The sequence below is a fragment of the Microcebus murinus genome, chromosome 25 (genome assembly GCF_040939455.1).
Source record: "Microcebus murinus isolate Inina chromosome 25, M.murinus_Inina_mat1.0, whole genome shotgun sequence".
Classification (NCBI taxonomy): Eukaryota; Metazoa; Chordata; class Mammalia; order Primates; family Cheirogaleidae; genus Microcebus; species Microcebus murinus.
Window position 1 is genome coordinate 22,087,930 of NC_134128.1, and position 12,965 is coordinate 22,100,894.

At 56.2% G+C, this 12,965-nt stretch overlaps 1 protein-coding gene across 2 annotated transcripts in view; it reads left to right on the top strand.

The window, feature by feature from the left end:
- SFMBT2 (Scm like with four mbt domains 2) overlaps window positions 1–12,703 on the top strand; it is a 168,461-nt gene extending 155,758 nt beyond the window's left edge. For both annotated transcript variants that reach the window (XM_012741235.3, XM_075997642.1), the window contains 5 exons: window positions 1,399–1,574; window positions 2,835–3,001; window positions 4,538–4,801; window positions 5,555–5,683; window positions 7,868–12,703. In XM_012741235.3, coding sequence (XP_012596689.1) covers window positions 1,399–1,574; window positions 2,835–3,001; window positions 4,538–4,801; window positions 5,555–5,683; window positions 7,868–8,008 — 877 coding nt within the window. In that variant the 3' untranslated portion in view covers window positions 8,009–12,703. The remainder of the gene's footprint in view (window positions 1–1,398; window positions 1,575–2,834; window positions 3,002–4,537; window positions 4,802–5,554; window positions 5,684–7,867) is intronic.
- The last annotated feature ends 262 nt before the right edge of the window (window positions 12,704–12,965 follow it).

A 12,965-nucleotide genomic window follows, 5' to 3' on the forward strand; every position in this document is an offset into this window, starting at 1 on the left:
CCAGTTTTTAGAAAGACATAAAAAAAGAACAAGTTGAAGTTTCACGTTTCAATAGCTTGGTGAGATGTGAACTAAATAAAGACCCATAATCTTTGCCAACTGAAAAGTTCATCGTGATTTGCTACCCTGGATGGCTTTTAAAATGTGTTGAAAGATGATTGAAACTTATCTTCAAGCGCTCGTGTTTTCAGCAAGGCATTATATACATCGCATTACCAGAAATATTTGGATAAAGGCTTTAAGTACCTCTTTTTAAAACAAGAACCCATCCAATCTGCTTTCCAGGAGCTCTGGTTGCTGGTCTTAAGTTGGTGGCTTCATTGCATGTGGGTTTTCTTTCTCCCATCTCAAGACGGGAGAAAGGTTTTTTTTTCTCAAAAGTGATGAGTTGCAAATGCCAATATCCAGATTCCGGAAGCAGGTCTCACTCTCAGTTCTTTGTCACGTTGGTGGGTGGTGGGGAAGCAGGGGAGGAGGCTTAATGTTTATTTTTCACCCAATAGTTATGCTTAAGGAAAGCAATACTGCATGTCCTACTGTTGTTACAACTTCCCATGGGGAAGACATGATATTAATTAATATTTTAAGTATTGTGGCAGGAAAGTAGCCATCTCTGTTAGCAATGTCAGTGGTAGTTTTAGGATTCAGATACCATAAAATCAGTGCATTGTGGATAAGTATAAAAGATGTTTGCATTTCTAGGTCTTGCTTTACTGGTGCGTTGAAAAAGTTTTCGGGGAAAAACTTCCATGCCTTTAGTCTAGAATGGTCTTTCCCCAAGAGCAGAGAAAAGTGCTTAAGGATGCCCTCAGAGGATGGTTGGAAAATGTCTAAGCTGAGAAAGGGGGAGGTGGATGCTGCCCTGGGGCCCGTCGCTGTCCCTGCCTGTCCCCCTGGAGCTGTGAGAGTTGTACAGTCAGTCCAGGCCACATATCAAAGAGCTGCAGGCTGGAAGGCTTGAGCAGCAGACTTTTATTTCCTGACAGTTCTGGGGGCTGGAAGTCCAGGAGGGAGGTGCCAGGGCTGCACCTCCTGAGGCCTCTTTTTGGCTTTCTGATTGCGTGTTCTTACCATGTCCTTACTCGGCTGCTTCTCTGTACGTGTGCACCCGTGTGTCTTCATGTCGTCCTCCAAGGCCATCGGTTCTGTTGGACCAGGGCCTCCCACATGACCTCGTTTAACCCTACCTCTGTAAGGCTCTGTCCTCGGTTACAATCACATTGGGAGTTGTGAGATCACAGGAAAGTTTACCAACAAATAAAATGGAAACAACTCCCAATATATGTGTCATCGTTAGAAAGTGAAGTGACTTGGCCGTGTTTGGAACGTTCTATACTGGGTGGGCCAGAATAGTATAAAACCTGGTCCTACCGTTGGCATTGCCCTCCTGTTTTCCAGGTACCGAGGCAAAACATACAGGGCTATAGTCAAGATTGTACGGACGTCTGACCAAGTCGCCAATTTCTGCCGCCGGGTCTGTGCCAAGCTGGAATGCTGTCCTAATTTGTTCAGTCCTGTGCTGGTGTCTGAAAACTGCCCAGAGAACTGCTCCATCCATACCAAGACCAAATACAGTGAGTACGAACGGTAGAAAACAGCGAGGGCCCAGAGGCCTAACTGCGGTCCCATGCATTTGGTTTTCGTTTCGTTTTCTGTTTTGGAACCTTTTGAATAGTTTTCTGTTGGAATTGCTATGCAAGAGTTGTGTGTTTTTGGTTTTTTTTTAATTTGCTGTAGCAGCTTCCTATGTGTTTTTAGTCTGGCATGAGGACGGGGTGGGACGATTAAAAAGCAGGATGAATTACCCTTAGTAGACTTCAGAGAAGAGGAAATGAGAATGTGTATAAATGAGATTGTGTGTAAATGAGAATGTGTATAAATGAGATTGTGTGTGCTGTGTATACTGACGTGGGCTGATGGAATGGAAAGCTGGGTGGCCGGAAGTCAGGAGCATGACTAAACTGATTGTCAATGACACTGGTAACCCCGGTGACTTCCTCTGTCCTCACACTGAGAAGCGGTGATGCCTCTTCCAGCGCCCTTTGCACGGGGGCCACAGCCCTGTCGTGACCTGTCCCCCTACGCAGACACGTTCCTCCGAGCCCCCTCCAGAGGAGGAAGGATGGAGGATTGAGAAGCCACCGTCACTGTCTTTGCTCCCGACTGCCTTTGCGGGATGCAGGACTTAGAGCTCTTAGCGCTGCCCCACCCTCAGCTCCTGCATCTCCCAAGCCCTGTGCCTGCCCCTCTCTCGGGGACCTTGGCCACCCCCAGACACCTCCGCCTCGGTGCCTCGAGCCCGAACACTCTCTCCGATATGGCAGTTTTGAGCTCCCTGCGTCTCCCCTCGGTCATCTCTAATCTAAAGGGCGGTAACCCGGAAGTTTTCTGGGATGACCCGGAAGTTGGCGGGGATGACCCGGAAGTTGGCGGGGATGACCCGGAAGTTGGCTAGACCAGCCTTGGTGGGTGGCGTCTCTTCCTCTTGTTACAAAGGCACCGCTCCTCTTGGATTACGGCCTCGTCCAGCACTGGGGTTTGCGGCTTCATTTAACCTCGATGCCTCCTTAAAGGAGGTGCCACCTCCAGATCGGTCACACTGCGCGGTTAGGGCTTCCGCATCCGGACGAAGAGGGACGTAATTCAGCCCGTAACGCCTTCTGAATGTGCGGCCTCGGAGAAATGTTTCCTCTCCGCGGAGCCGTTCTCTCAGGCCCGAATGAAACGTCAGACGTCTGTTTGTCCCCGACGTCCCTCCCGCTCCTCTCTGTCCGCGCGCGTGCGCGCATGCGCGTGCGGCCCCACGGAGCTTCCGACCGCCCCTCTCCCCGCAGCCTACTATTACGGAAAGAGGAGGAAGATCACGAAGCCCCCCATCGGGGAAGGCAGCGTCGACGGCGGGCACCCCAAGCCGGCCAGGCGCAGGAAGCGGCGGAAGTCCATCTTCGTGCAGAAGAAGCGGAGGTCCTCCGCCGTGGACTTCGCCGCGGGCTCGGGCGAGGTACGTCCGTCCTCCCCTAAACCACCTTCCCGCGGTCGGGGTGGCCGTGCCGGCCCTGCCACCCCTGCCGGCCCTGCCGCCCCTGCCGCCCCTGCCGGCCCTGCCACCCCTGCCACCCCTGCCGGCCCTGCCACCCCTGGCACCCCTGCCGGCCCTGCCACCCCTGGCACCCCTGCCGGCCCTGCCGCCCCTGCCGCCCCTGCCGCCCCTGCCGCCCCTGCCGGCCCTGCCGGCCCTGCCGCCCCTGCCGCCCCTGCCGCCCCTGCCGGCCCTGCAGGCCCTGCCGCCCCTGCCGGCCCTGCCGCCCCTGCCGGCCCTGCCGCCCCTGCCGCCCCTGCCGCCCCTGCCGCCCCTGCCGGCCCTGCCACCCCTGCCGGCCCTGCCGCCCCTGCCGCCCCTGCCGGCCCTGCCACCCCTGCCACCCCTGCCGGCCCTGCCACCCCTGGCACCCCTGCCGGCCCTGCCACCCCTGGCACCCCTGCCGGCCCTGCCGCCCCTGCCGCCCCTGCCGCCCCTGCCGCCCCTGCCGCCCCTGCCGCCCCTGCCGCCCCTGCCGGCCCTGCCGCCCCTGCCGGCCCTGCCGCCCCTGCCGCCCCTGCCGCCCCTGCCGCCCCTGCCGCCCCTGCCGCCCCTGCCGGCCCTGCCGCCCCTGCCGGCCCTGCCGCCCCTGCCGCCCCTGCCGCCCCTGCCGCCCCTGCCGCCCCTGCCGGCCCTGCCGGCCCTGCCGCCCCTGCCGCCCCTGCCGCCCCTGCCGCCCCTGCCGCCCCTGCCGGCCCTGCCGCCCCTGCCGGCCCTGCCGCCCCTGCCGCCCCTGCCGGCCCTGCCGCCCCTGCCGGCCCTGCCGCCCCTGCCGCCCCTGCCGCCCCTGCCGGCCCTGCCGCCCCTGCCGGCCCTGCCGCCCCTGCCGGCCCTGCCGCCCCTGCCGGCCCTGCCGCCCCTGCCGCCCCTGCCGGCCCTGCCGCCCCTGCCGCCCCTGCCGGCCCTGCCGGCCCTGCCGCCCCTGCCGCCCCTGCCGGCCCTGCCGCCCCTGCCGCCCCTGCCGCCCCTGCCGGCCCTGCCGCCCCTGCCGCCCCTGCCGCCCCTGCCGCCCCTGCCGGCCCTGCCGCCCCTGCCGCCCCTGCCGCCCCTGCCGGCCCTGCCGCCCCTGCCGGCCCTGCCGGCCCTGCCGCCCCTGCCGCCCCTGCCGGCCCTGCCGGCCCTGCCGCCCCTGCCGCCCCTGCCGGCCCTGCCGGCCCTGCCACCGCCGTGCAGCCAAGGCGGCAGCTGGGGTTTGCTGCAGACGGTCGGAAACGCGGAGCGCGACGCGCCCTGCTCCTTGTTGGCTGAGGACACATTTAATGTGTTATTTTGGCTGAAAGGGCCGACGCTGGGACAGTAATAAGGTCCGTCTCTGGCGACCTCCCGGCGCAGACCTTGCATAAGCACAGCGGTCTGCGAGGGTCCGAGCCCGGCCGTGGTGCTGTTGGGGCCACCCTGCTGCGTCCACGCTGGGGACCCTCCCCACCCCCGCCTTCAGTCCCCTTCTCTCCCTCGCAGGAAAGCGAAGAGGACGACGCAGACGCCGTGGACGATGACACCGCGAGCGAGGAGACCGGCTCCGAGCTCCGCGATGACCAGACGGACACCTCGTCCGCGGAGGTGCCCTCGGCCCGGCCGCGCAGGGCCGTCACTCTGCGGAGCGGCTCGGAGCCCGCGCGCCAGCCGCCCGCGGAGAGGACACGCAGGGGCCGCAGGGCGCCCGCCGCCGCGCCTGCCGAGGAGGGGGAGAAGGGCGCGCCCGCTAAGCCCGAGGGCGCAGAGGTACGGCCCCGGGACGGGCCTTCCCACCCATTGCTAAGCAGAGAACGCGCTGCGGTCAGGGGAAACCGGTTTGGGGAAACCTGTTTAATATCCAGAACAGCAGCAGCCACTCTGGCCAAATTCCCGACTTGGGGACAAAGGCTGGCGGCGATTTCACCGCTGGGCAGAGGGCTCGTTCAGCATGACAGTGGAGGTCCGAGGGGGTGGCCTTTTCTGGGCGGCTTCAACACCAGCGGGGTCCTTGTCAGGGGTGGGGACCCCACCAGGTCCCTTCCACCCCTGGGTTTCCAAAACTCCATCTCCGCATCTCCCGTGACCACCTTGTATTTGGCTTCCCTCTTCTCCTTTAGAGGACACCGCTGTGGGGTTATAAAGCATTAAATCAGGACGTCAGGTCTCCCCTGAGCCCTTAGTTGAAAAGGGGACAGTCACCATCGTCACACAAGCAGGAGAAGCGGCCCCCTGTGCACTTAGCAGCTCTCGTCTCTTGTGGGAGATGCTTCGTTAATAAGCAAGCCTGGGATTTCCTGAACTAGGGTTCGAGAGTGACTGTCACTGTGCCCGTTTTCTTAGCCTCTGAGAGCACACGAGTCATTGCCAGGAGTCATCCCCGGATGAGATGCGGGGAAACTCCCTAGAGACCAACTCCCCGCCCAGAGGAGGCAGCCGCTGGCTCCCCAGCCAGGAGGGTGTGGGGAGGGTCTGGCTGTGGGCGCAATGGCTGATGTCCTGCCCGCCTCCCTCCCCCTGCAGGAAACGAAACAGGAAGAGGAGGAGAGGCTGGTCCTGGAGAGCAACCCCTTAGAGTGGACTGTCACAGACGTGGTGCGGTTCATCAAGCTGACGGACTGCGCCCCCTTGGCCAAGATATTTCAGGAGCAGGTGCGGTGGCTCGATGTGTGTTCATGGTTTTGCGTTGTGGGACTCTGGGTGTCAAAGGAGCCCCCAGTCCTAGCTGGCCGTACTCGTGACTGCCAGATGGGGGCTGAGGTCGGGGACCTACTGGGCTGCAGTTGTCACCTGCGTGGGGACTCCTTGGTGTTGCTGGGCAGGTGTGGGTGACCCTGCTTCCAGGAGGCCCTGCCTCTGTCCTGCTCCTCACTGGTCCCTCGGCAGGGGAGGGGTGCAAGTCCAGGCCCCACCCACAGCCTCCACTGACCCCACAACGGGGGTCTCTTTGCTGTCAGGTGTGAATGAAAGCCCCAGGTCCCTATTCGGCCTTGCCAGATGCCACCTTTTAGGGGATTGAGGTGCAGGGATGCAGCCTGGCCAGGCTGGAAGTCAGGGCTACTCACTGGCCTCAGCTGGGCCAGTTTTGCCCGGGATGTTCGGCTGCAGAAGAGCCGCTGGTGTCTGGAAGTTTTTGTCTCGCTGGGCCACCCCTTTTGGGTCCTTTGGCCAGAGAGAGCAGGCTTTTTGCGGGCCTCTTAGCTGGTACCTTTTGGTAATCCTGCATGGCCACCTTCTTCAGCTCTGAGTCTTGGAGATATATAAGGTACACAAACAACAACAAAAACAACCAGAGAATGCAGCACTGTGTCATTAACTGGGGACCCCAGGCCCCTCGCCGGTCTGCCCTCTTCTCTCCGCCTTCCAGAGTCTTCTGTTGAACATGCAGTTCCCAGGGGTATTAGTATTAGTTACACCTAAGGAGATAGGTAGGGAAAAGTGTCTCTGCTGGACTTCCCCAGAGTGGAAGAAGCCGTCTGTCCATCGTGGTGCTTTCATCACTGTTTTCTTACCTTCTTCACTTCTTTCTTCTTAAAACTATTTTAAAACCTATGACACTATGATGGACAAATGCAAAAACGATCAAAATAACCCCTGCCTTAAAAGAGTTTATAATCTCAGATGAAATGGCCATAATCACCTGAAATGTAAGATGTGTGATTGATGATGTATCCTAAGAAAGAAGAGAGGGTTTTTATTTATGTTTTCTCTTAAATTAATATGAAGACCAGTTGTTGGTGTCTACGCACATACCACGTTGCGTCCCTGACCTTACATGCAGAGTTCAAGTTCAGACCTGTGGCTCTTGCTCCGATCTGTGCTCGGGTTGTTGAAATGTCTCGCCTTGTCCCACAGCATAAATTTCTGACTCTGAAGACCCTGAGTTTAAAAATACACTGTTTTCCATATAATAAATTAAAGATATGTTTATCCAGGCTCTTTTTAGATTGTATCAGCCAATCATCTAGAAAGAAAATAATTCGAGCATTAAATCAGGGGGGAAATAAAAGGTCTCTGGTTTCCCATACACCCAGGGAAGTCAATGCAGTAATAAGTCGAAAAGAGCAAATTAATATAGTTGACAAGTCAATGCAGTAACGAGTGGGAAAGAGCAAGTTAATATAGTTCTCGGCATCCCCCGAGTAAGGTAGTTCTTAGTCATTTAGAGGTCCCTCCCCCTGTGTGCAGAGCAGTCCAGGAGAAGATATGGTTCATGTGACCGAGGCTAGAGGCCTCCGTGGCTTCCACTGAGTTGGTGCTGCCGGAACGAGAGGGGCCACGGGGGCCCCTCCCGGCCTCTGGCGTTGCCTGCTCTTCCTCCCTGGGGCCCTGAGAAAAGCAAGCAGGGAGAAGCCCCATCACATCTCAAGAACCTGGACGATGGGCTTATCCCAAACAGGAAGGAAGTGAATGCTAAGAAATGCGAGGGCTTAGGTGATTTGGGATTGTTGCTGAGATGTTGGCATCTCCATCTCGAAAACAAGAACAGATGGGTAGGTTGGGGTTCTGCGTGAAGCCTCGCCGCACTCAGCGTTTCTCCAGTCTGGTGATCACCGGCGCGGCGCCGTGAGAAAAGCGTTGTGTCCACATACGTGACAAACGCCCACGACACAGGTCTTAACACACTAACGTGTCTGTTGGCTCCTGCGTTCGTTCAGTACGTGCCACTGAGTGCCTGTTATGTGCCGCGTGACAGGCAAACGTTAGATACGGGAGGTGGCATTTTATATAACCTAACATTTTGTTTTTATTTTCTTTTGTTTGGGGGCTTAAATGCCCAGTTTTAACTATAAAAACATTTTTCAGTTGACCTGGCTTTCTCTCCCCTTTCCACAGGACATCGACGGCCAGGCCCTGCTGCTGCTCACGCTGCCCACGGTGCAGGAGTGCATGGAGCTGAAGCTGGGGCCGGCCATCAAGCTGTGCCACCAGATCGAGAGAGTCAAAGTGGCTTTCTACACCCAGTACGCCAACTGACCTCCCGGGAGGGCCCGTTGTCGCCGTGACACAAGAGTTTGTGCCGGTTTCCAGGACTCTCTGGGATAATGTGGAATGGTTGGTACCTACACGAAGTATCACCAAAAAGCCTGAAGCCTGAGAAGCCTGGGGCCTCCTTCCCGCACCCACCTGTCCGAGAGCCCCGTGTTTTCAGCCGAGGCTCCGGGGAGAGCGAGTGAAAGTTCTGCGTGGGCCCCGGCAGGATGTGCAGGAACTGCTCTGCGCGTCCACACTCCGCCTCTCCCCCACCCCAAACCAGGCGGCGCCCACTGAACGACATTTCCTAAACAGAGACCTCCATTCCCTGAACACGGGAGCGTGGCGGGGGAGGACACCTGACCCCTCGCCGGCCGCGTGCACTGCCGTCACTCTCAGGCACCCTCAGAGACGCGCTTTCCTACCCCGCGCCTGCCTCTGGCTGAGTGGCACACGCCGTCACCGTCACCGCAGTTTGATCTTGGTGGCACCTCCTTGCCCCAGCACAGCTGCAGGTGATGTTTCGGGCTGTCGCTATCAAAAGTTGTTGCTAAGGCTCCACCCCCTCGTCGGAGGGGCCTTCTAGGAAGCGTGGGGAGCGAGGGACGCGGCGTCTCCCTGCACTGGGACAGTTTTTCTGGAGCGACTGAAGCCTTGTGCAGGGACGCCCCACGCGCAGTCTTCTGTGGAACCTCGGCTGTCGTCTCCAGTGTTCTGATTTAATCGTAGTCAGATCAGGGAGTGACTCCTTTAGGAAAGCGCTGAGTCATGTAGTGAAGGAGAAGCTTCATTTTGCAGAGCAGGGCCGGGAGGAGATTTGGGGGGAGTGTTTGGTGAACCGGCCGCAGGATGCTCGCAGCAGACACTGCGAGAGCCCCTCTGAGCAGCCGTCAGCCCACGTGGCTCGCCGCGTATGCAGGAGGCGTCACGGTGAGACTGGATCTGGCGTCAGCTGCTTCTCGTGCTGGCTTTGCTCATACAACGACTAGCGCTGTGACCCTGGAAGACTCCTCGTCACTCTGGGCCCCGGGTCCTGTGAGACGCCAGTCCGCACGCCCAGGGGTGCCGCCATGAGTACGCCGTCTCCCCGCCGCCCGCGTCCGTCCGCCCACCCTGGAAGGGAAGGAAGACTCAGATTGGCCAAGACGAGAAAAAGAAAGAGCAACAGCTTTAACCCTGCAAGTCCTGCAGCTCACTCCGGCTTGGGTGGTGGTTATAAAATTTCTTGAGCAGCTTCGTCAAAATCTGCTAAGTCACGTGCAGAGGAGCCCGAGCTGCCTCGCGGGCCAGACGTCACCCGCGTGTTCCCGTCAGCAGTTCAGTATGTCCACTCACCCCAGGCTGACTGTGGTTTATGACGTGCTGGTTGCCTAAATACCTCTTAAACGTGTGCAGGGAGACCAGCCCTTCCCGTGGCTCCGAGGTGGACGCTGGGAGCAGAGGCTTCACGCCCTCCTGTCGCTTTTCTGCGGTAATGACCTTGAGCTCCTCTCTCTTCCCGGAGTCTCGTCTCGACCGTTCCCGGAAGGTCCTGGGGTGGGCTCATTGGCTGCTTGCGTGTTCTGCGACATTTCAAGGCGTGACTGCCTGTCGGATCTTGCAAACTTTGCCAACGCTGACTTTTCTTAACGTTCCGTAACAGTGACCAGTGAGAAACAGAAAGCTAACGTTCTGTGCTTGAGGCCTTTTTGTGTCCCCCGTGGCTGGTTTCTGCAGCCAAGTGTTAAAGTTTAGGGGGAACGGGTCCGCCGGGGGACCGCACACGGGCGGAGCGTGTCCCGCACAGAAGCGTCCCTGGGATTGGCGGGCGGCCTCCCCCCTGAGCTCAACGTGGGGCCCCTCCTCGGTCTCACACGCCTGCCTTCTCCGCCACACGCTGTCGGCCTTAGACGCTCAGCCCCGTGGAGTGAGAGCGCTGTCACGCGGGCGGAAAGGGTGTCCTTTTCACGGACTTTGGCGTCCCCCCCCCCCGCACGGGCGCCTCCACCATGGCCTTTTCAAGCTGAGCTGTTTCTGTGGCATCCGAGACAGGGACGAGGGAAGGTGACGGCCACAGCATAGCGTGTCCTTTCAGCAGGAATGTCACTTCTCTTGCCCTTTCTAGGAGCGGCAAGGAGGAGGAGGTGCCACATCAGAGTGAGGAGAGTGTCTGGCAGGGGACGGGGGTGGGGGGTGTCCCTGGAGCCCGGCCAGCGAGTGGCGAGCGGTCACCTTTGCTGGGAAAGACTGTCTCTGCCCCTCAGCCCTGCAGTCTCGACTCAGCTCCCGTCCGCCTGGCCGTAGTCGCTCCACCAGCACCGGCTGTGTGCGCCCGGCGAGGAGGAGAAGGCTGTGGCTGGGGCAGGAGAGGGCCCAGCCGGGGGACGTCATCACAGAGGTCCCCCACGTGCCATCTCTCCGGCCCTTGGGGAGAGCCGAGAGCCGTTTCAGGAGCGAGGAGGCGCTTTGCCCCCATGGCATCCGTCCCCCGTATCCGAGGCTCCCTGGGGACTCCCTGCGGAGCGCGTGTGCCGCCTCCTGTCGGCACGGCTGTTCTGCTGCGGAGTCGCCACGCGGTTTTCACTTCTCTGCAGGGTGCACCTCTCACCAGCTAGGGCCAGTTTTCCAGGAATGTTTTGCCGTGTTGTGTCCTCGTTGCTTGTGGCAGGAAAACTGGATTTGACACCTGTCACCCCCGTTCCACCGCAGCCTGTAAGCCAAAAATGTCTCGGTCTAAACGCCAAGAAGCGATGGCCCCCACCCCATCCCCGGATGGCACCGTTTCTTCCGTGTCTCTCTTGGATCGTCCTTGGGGCCAAAGCCCCCTCCTCGGTGCCTCTGGGCCTGTGCACTTGGTGCCTCGCTTTACCTCCCGGGACCGGCCCAGCAGGCACCCTGCGCTCTCCGCCGTGTGTGTGTGCCTGGAGCAGCGGAAACGGCCACCTCAGCTTTAATAACGAGAGCCTGCATCACTCAACCCGCCCCAAAACCAAGGGAGCTTCTTTCAGCCCCCAGCTCCTCAACTGCATTTGTACCGTGTTGTGAAAATATCCGGCCTGCAAAAATATAAACATAACCACCTAAAAAGAACAGGGTATTACCAACACTGCAGGACTTCTTTGCTTTTCAAACACAAAACACAGAGCTCCCTAGCATGGAGAACTCCTCCATCACCTTTCAAATTGGATTCATGTGATCAAGGTTTGAGTCACACTCGCAGTATTTGAGCTGCACACCTACTAGGTCCCTCTGCCTTATCTGATCATATTTGAACGATTGATTCCTGTCTTCGTTTTAATTTTTTTTCCTCAGTAAATTAAAATGATCCAAACGTTGAACACTGCCACCTCTGACCCTTATTATACTCTCTGGAGGGTCTATTTTGATCAGCCTTTTAAAGATTGGCCTCATTTCCCTAGTTTAGCTCATAGAATTTTGAGTGTCGTATTAGGTTCTGGGATTTGCCTTCTCTATCTTATGCCAAATGCTCCTTCCTAAGAGCTGTTCACCCTTAGTTTTAGAAGCACTAGGGCCTTTAATTTTGTAGAACACCCATCCATATTTATTTCTGTACATAGAACTAAAACACAAAACAGCCGCGTGAAAAATCTGGGTTGTGGTTTGAACATCCATGCTGCTTGGGGGTTGAGATGGTGAAACTAGACGTCACCGACTCTATTTTCTGTAGAAAGCTGTGATCAAGCGTGCAATCATTTGAAAGGAAAAACAGTAAATGGAGATATATTTAGTTTTAAAGAAAGAAATCGTTGGAGAGACATCCACGCTGCCATGTCTCTTTGGTGCAATAATTAAGTAGCAAGGGAAAGTGACGTTGGCAGCTATTACAATCTGATGATTCTCTTACTCGTTTCTGTCCAGAAGTTTTCTGAAAATGTTTAACTCCCTTTAACTTAGTTGAATTTTTAAGCCGATTGAGTCTCATAGCTTTTTATCACTGAGTGGTCTACAGATACACAAAACCTGAGATGATAAAAATGGAATTGTACTATTTTTGACCCAGTTTAATTTACTTAAAAATTGTAATTGCTGACGTATAGTGCTGCCTTGGATTTTGGTTCAGAGCTTCTCTAAATTCAGATGATAAGTAATAGCTCAAACAGTTTCCTGTGCTGAAGTCTTTGCACCTTAGTGGTTTTGTTAAATGACAAGGATCTAGTCCCGGTGAGCGAATAGGTCACGCCACCTAACAGAGGGCAGGGCAGTGCTCTGGGGGGCTGAAGAGATACATTGAAGAAAAAGGAAAGTTCTAGTATGATCGTCTACTAAAAATCACCTTAAGATGGAAAATCCAAGGCAATTTTTTTTTTAAATGACGGAAAAATGATCATCTCGCTTGCTCAGAATGGGAGCCAGCATGATATCTAGAAGCATAAACTCCCCCTCGTCGTGAATGTCGGAAGCCCTTTGACTGGTTTGCATTCCAGTTTGAATAGTTTGTATTGGAATTGGGTTCCTACCTTGTGTATGTTTTGGTGCATAAAAGGGAAAAATTGGTGTCTTTACTTTGGAAATTTGCAGGACAGAGGGCATGCTGTTAGTTTGCTGTAAGATTGTATTCTGTATATATGTTTTCATGTAAATAAATGAAAATCTATATCAGAGTTATATTTTAATTTTTATTCTAAATGAAAAAAGAAACCCTTTTTACTTGAAAAAAAATTGTAAGCCACATTGTTAATAAAGTAAAGATAAATTCTGTGGTGTCGTCTGTGTCTATTTGTTGAAGGTTATTAATTATGATTTTTAGGGTTTGTGTGAGTTATTTTGTTGTGAAATTTTGGTTTGCTTTGTTTTTTGCCGTGTGCTAAGCCTCTGTCTCTAGGTTGTTAATAACCATGTCTCTCAAAATCACCGCCTCGCTCTGGAACTTTCTGCTCAGGGAACTTGTATTTACTCTTTCTAAGAAAACTTTTTTTAATTCATGTATTTTTTAGAGACAGGGTCTCACTCTGTTGCCCAG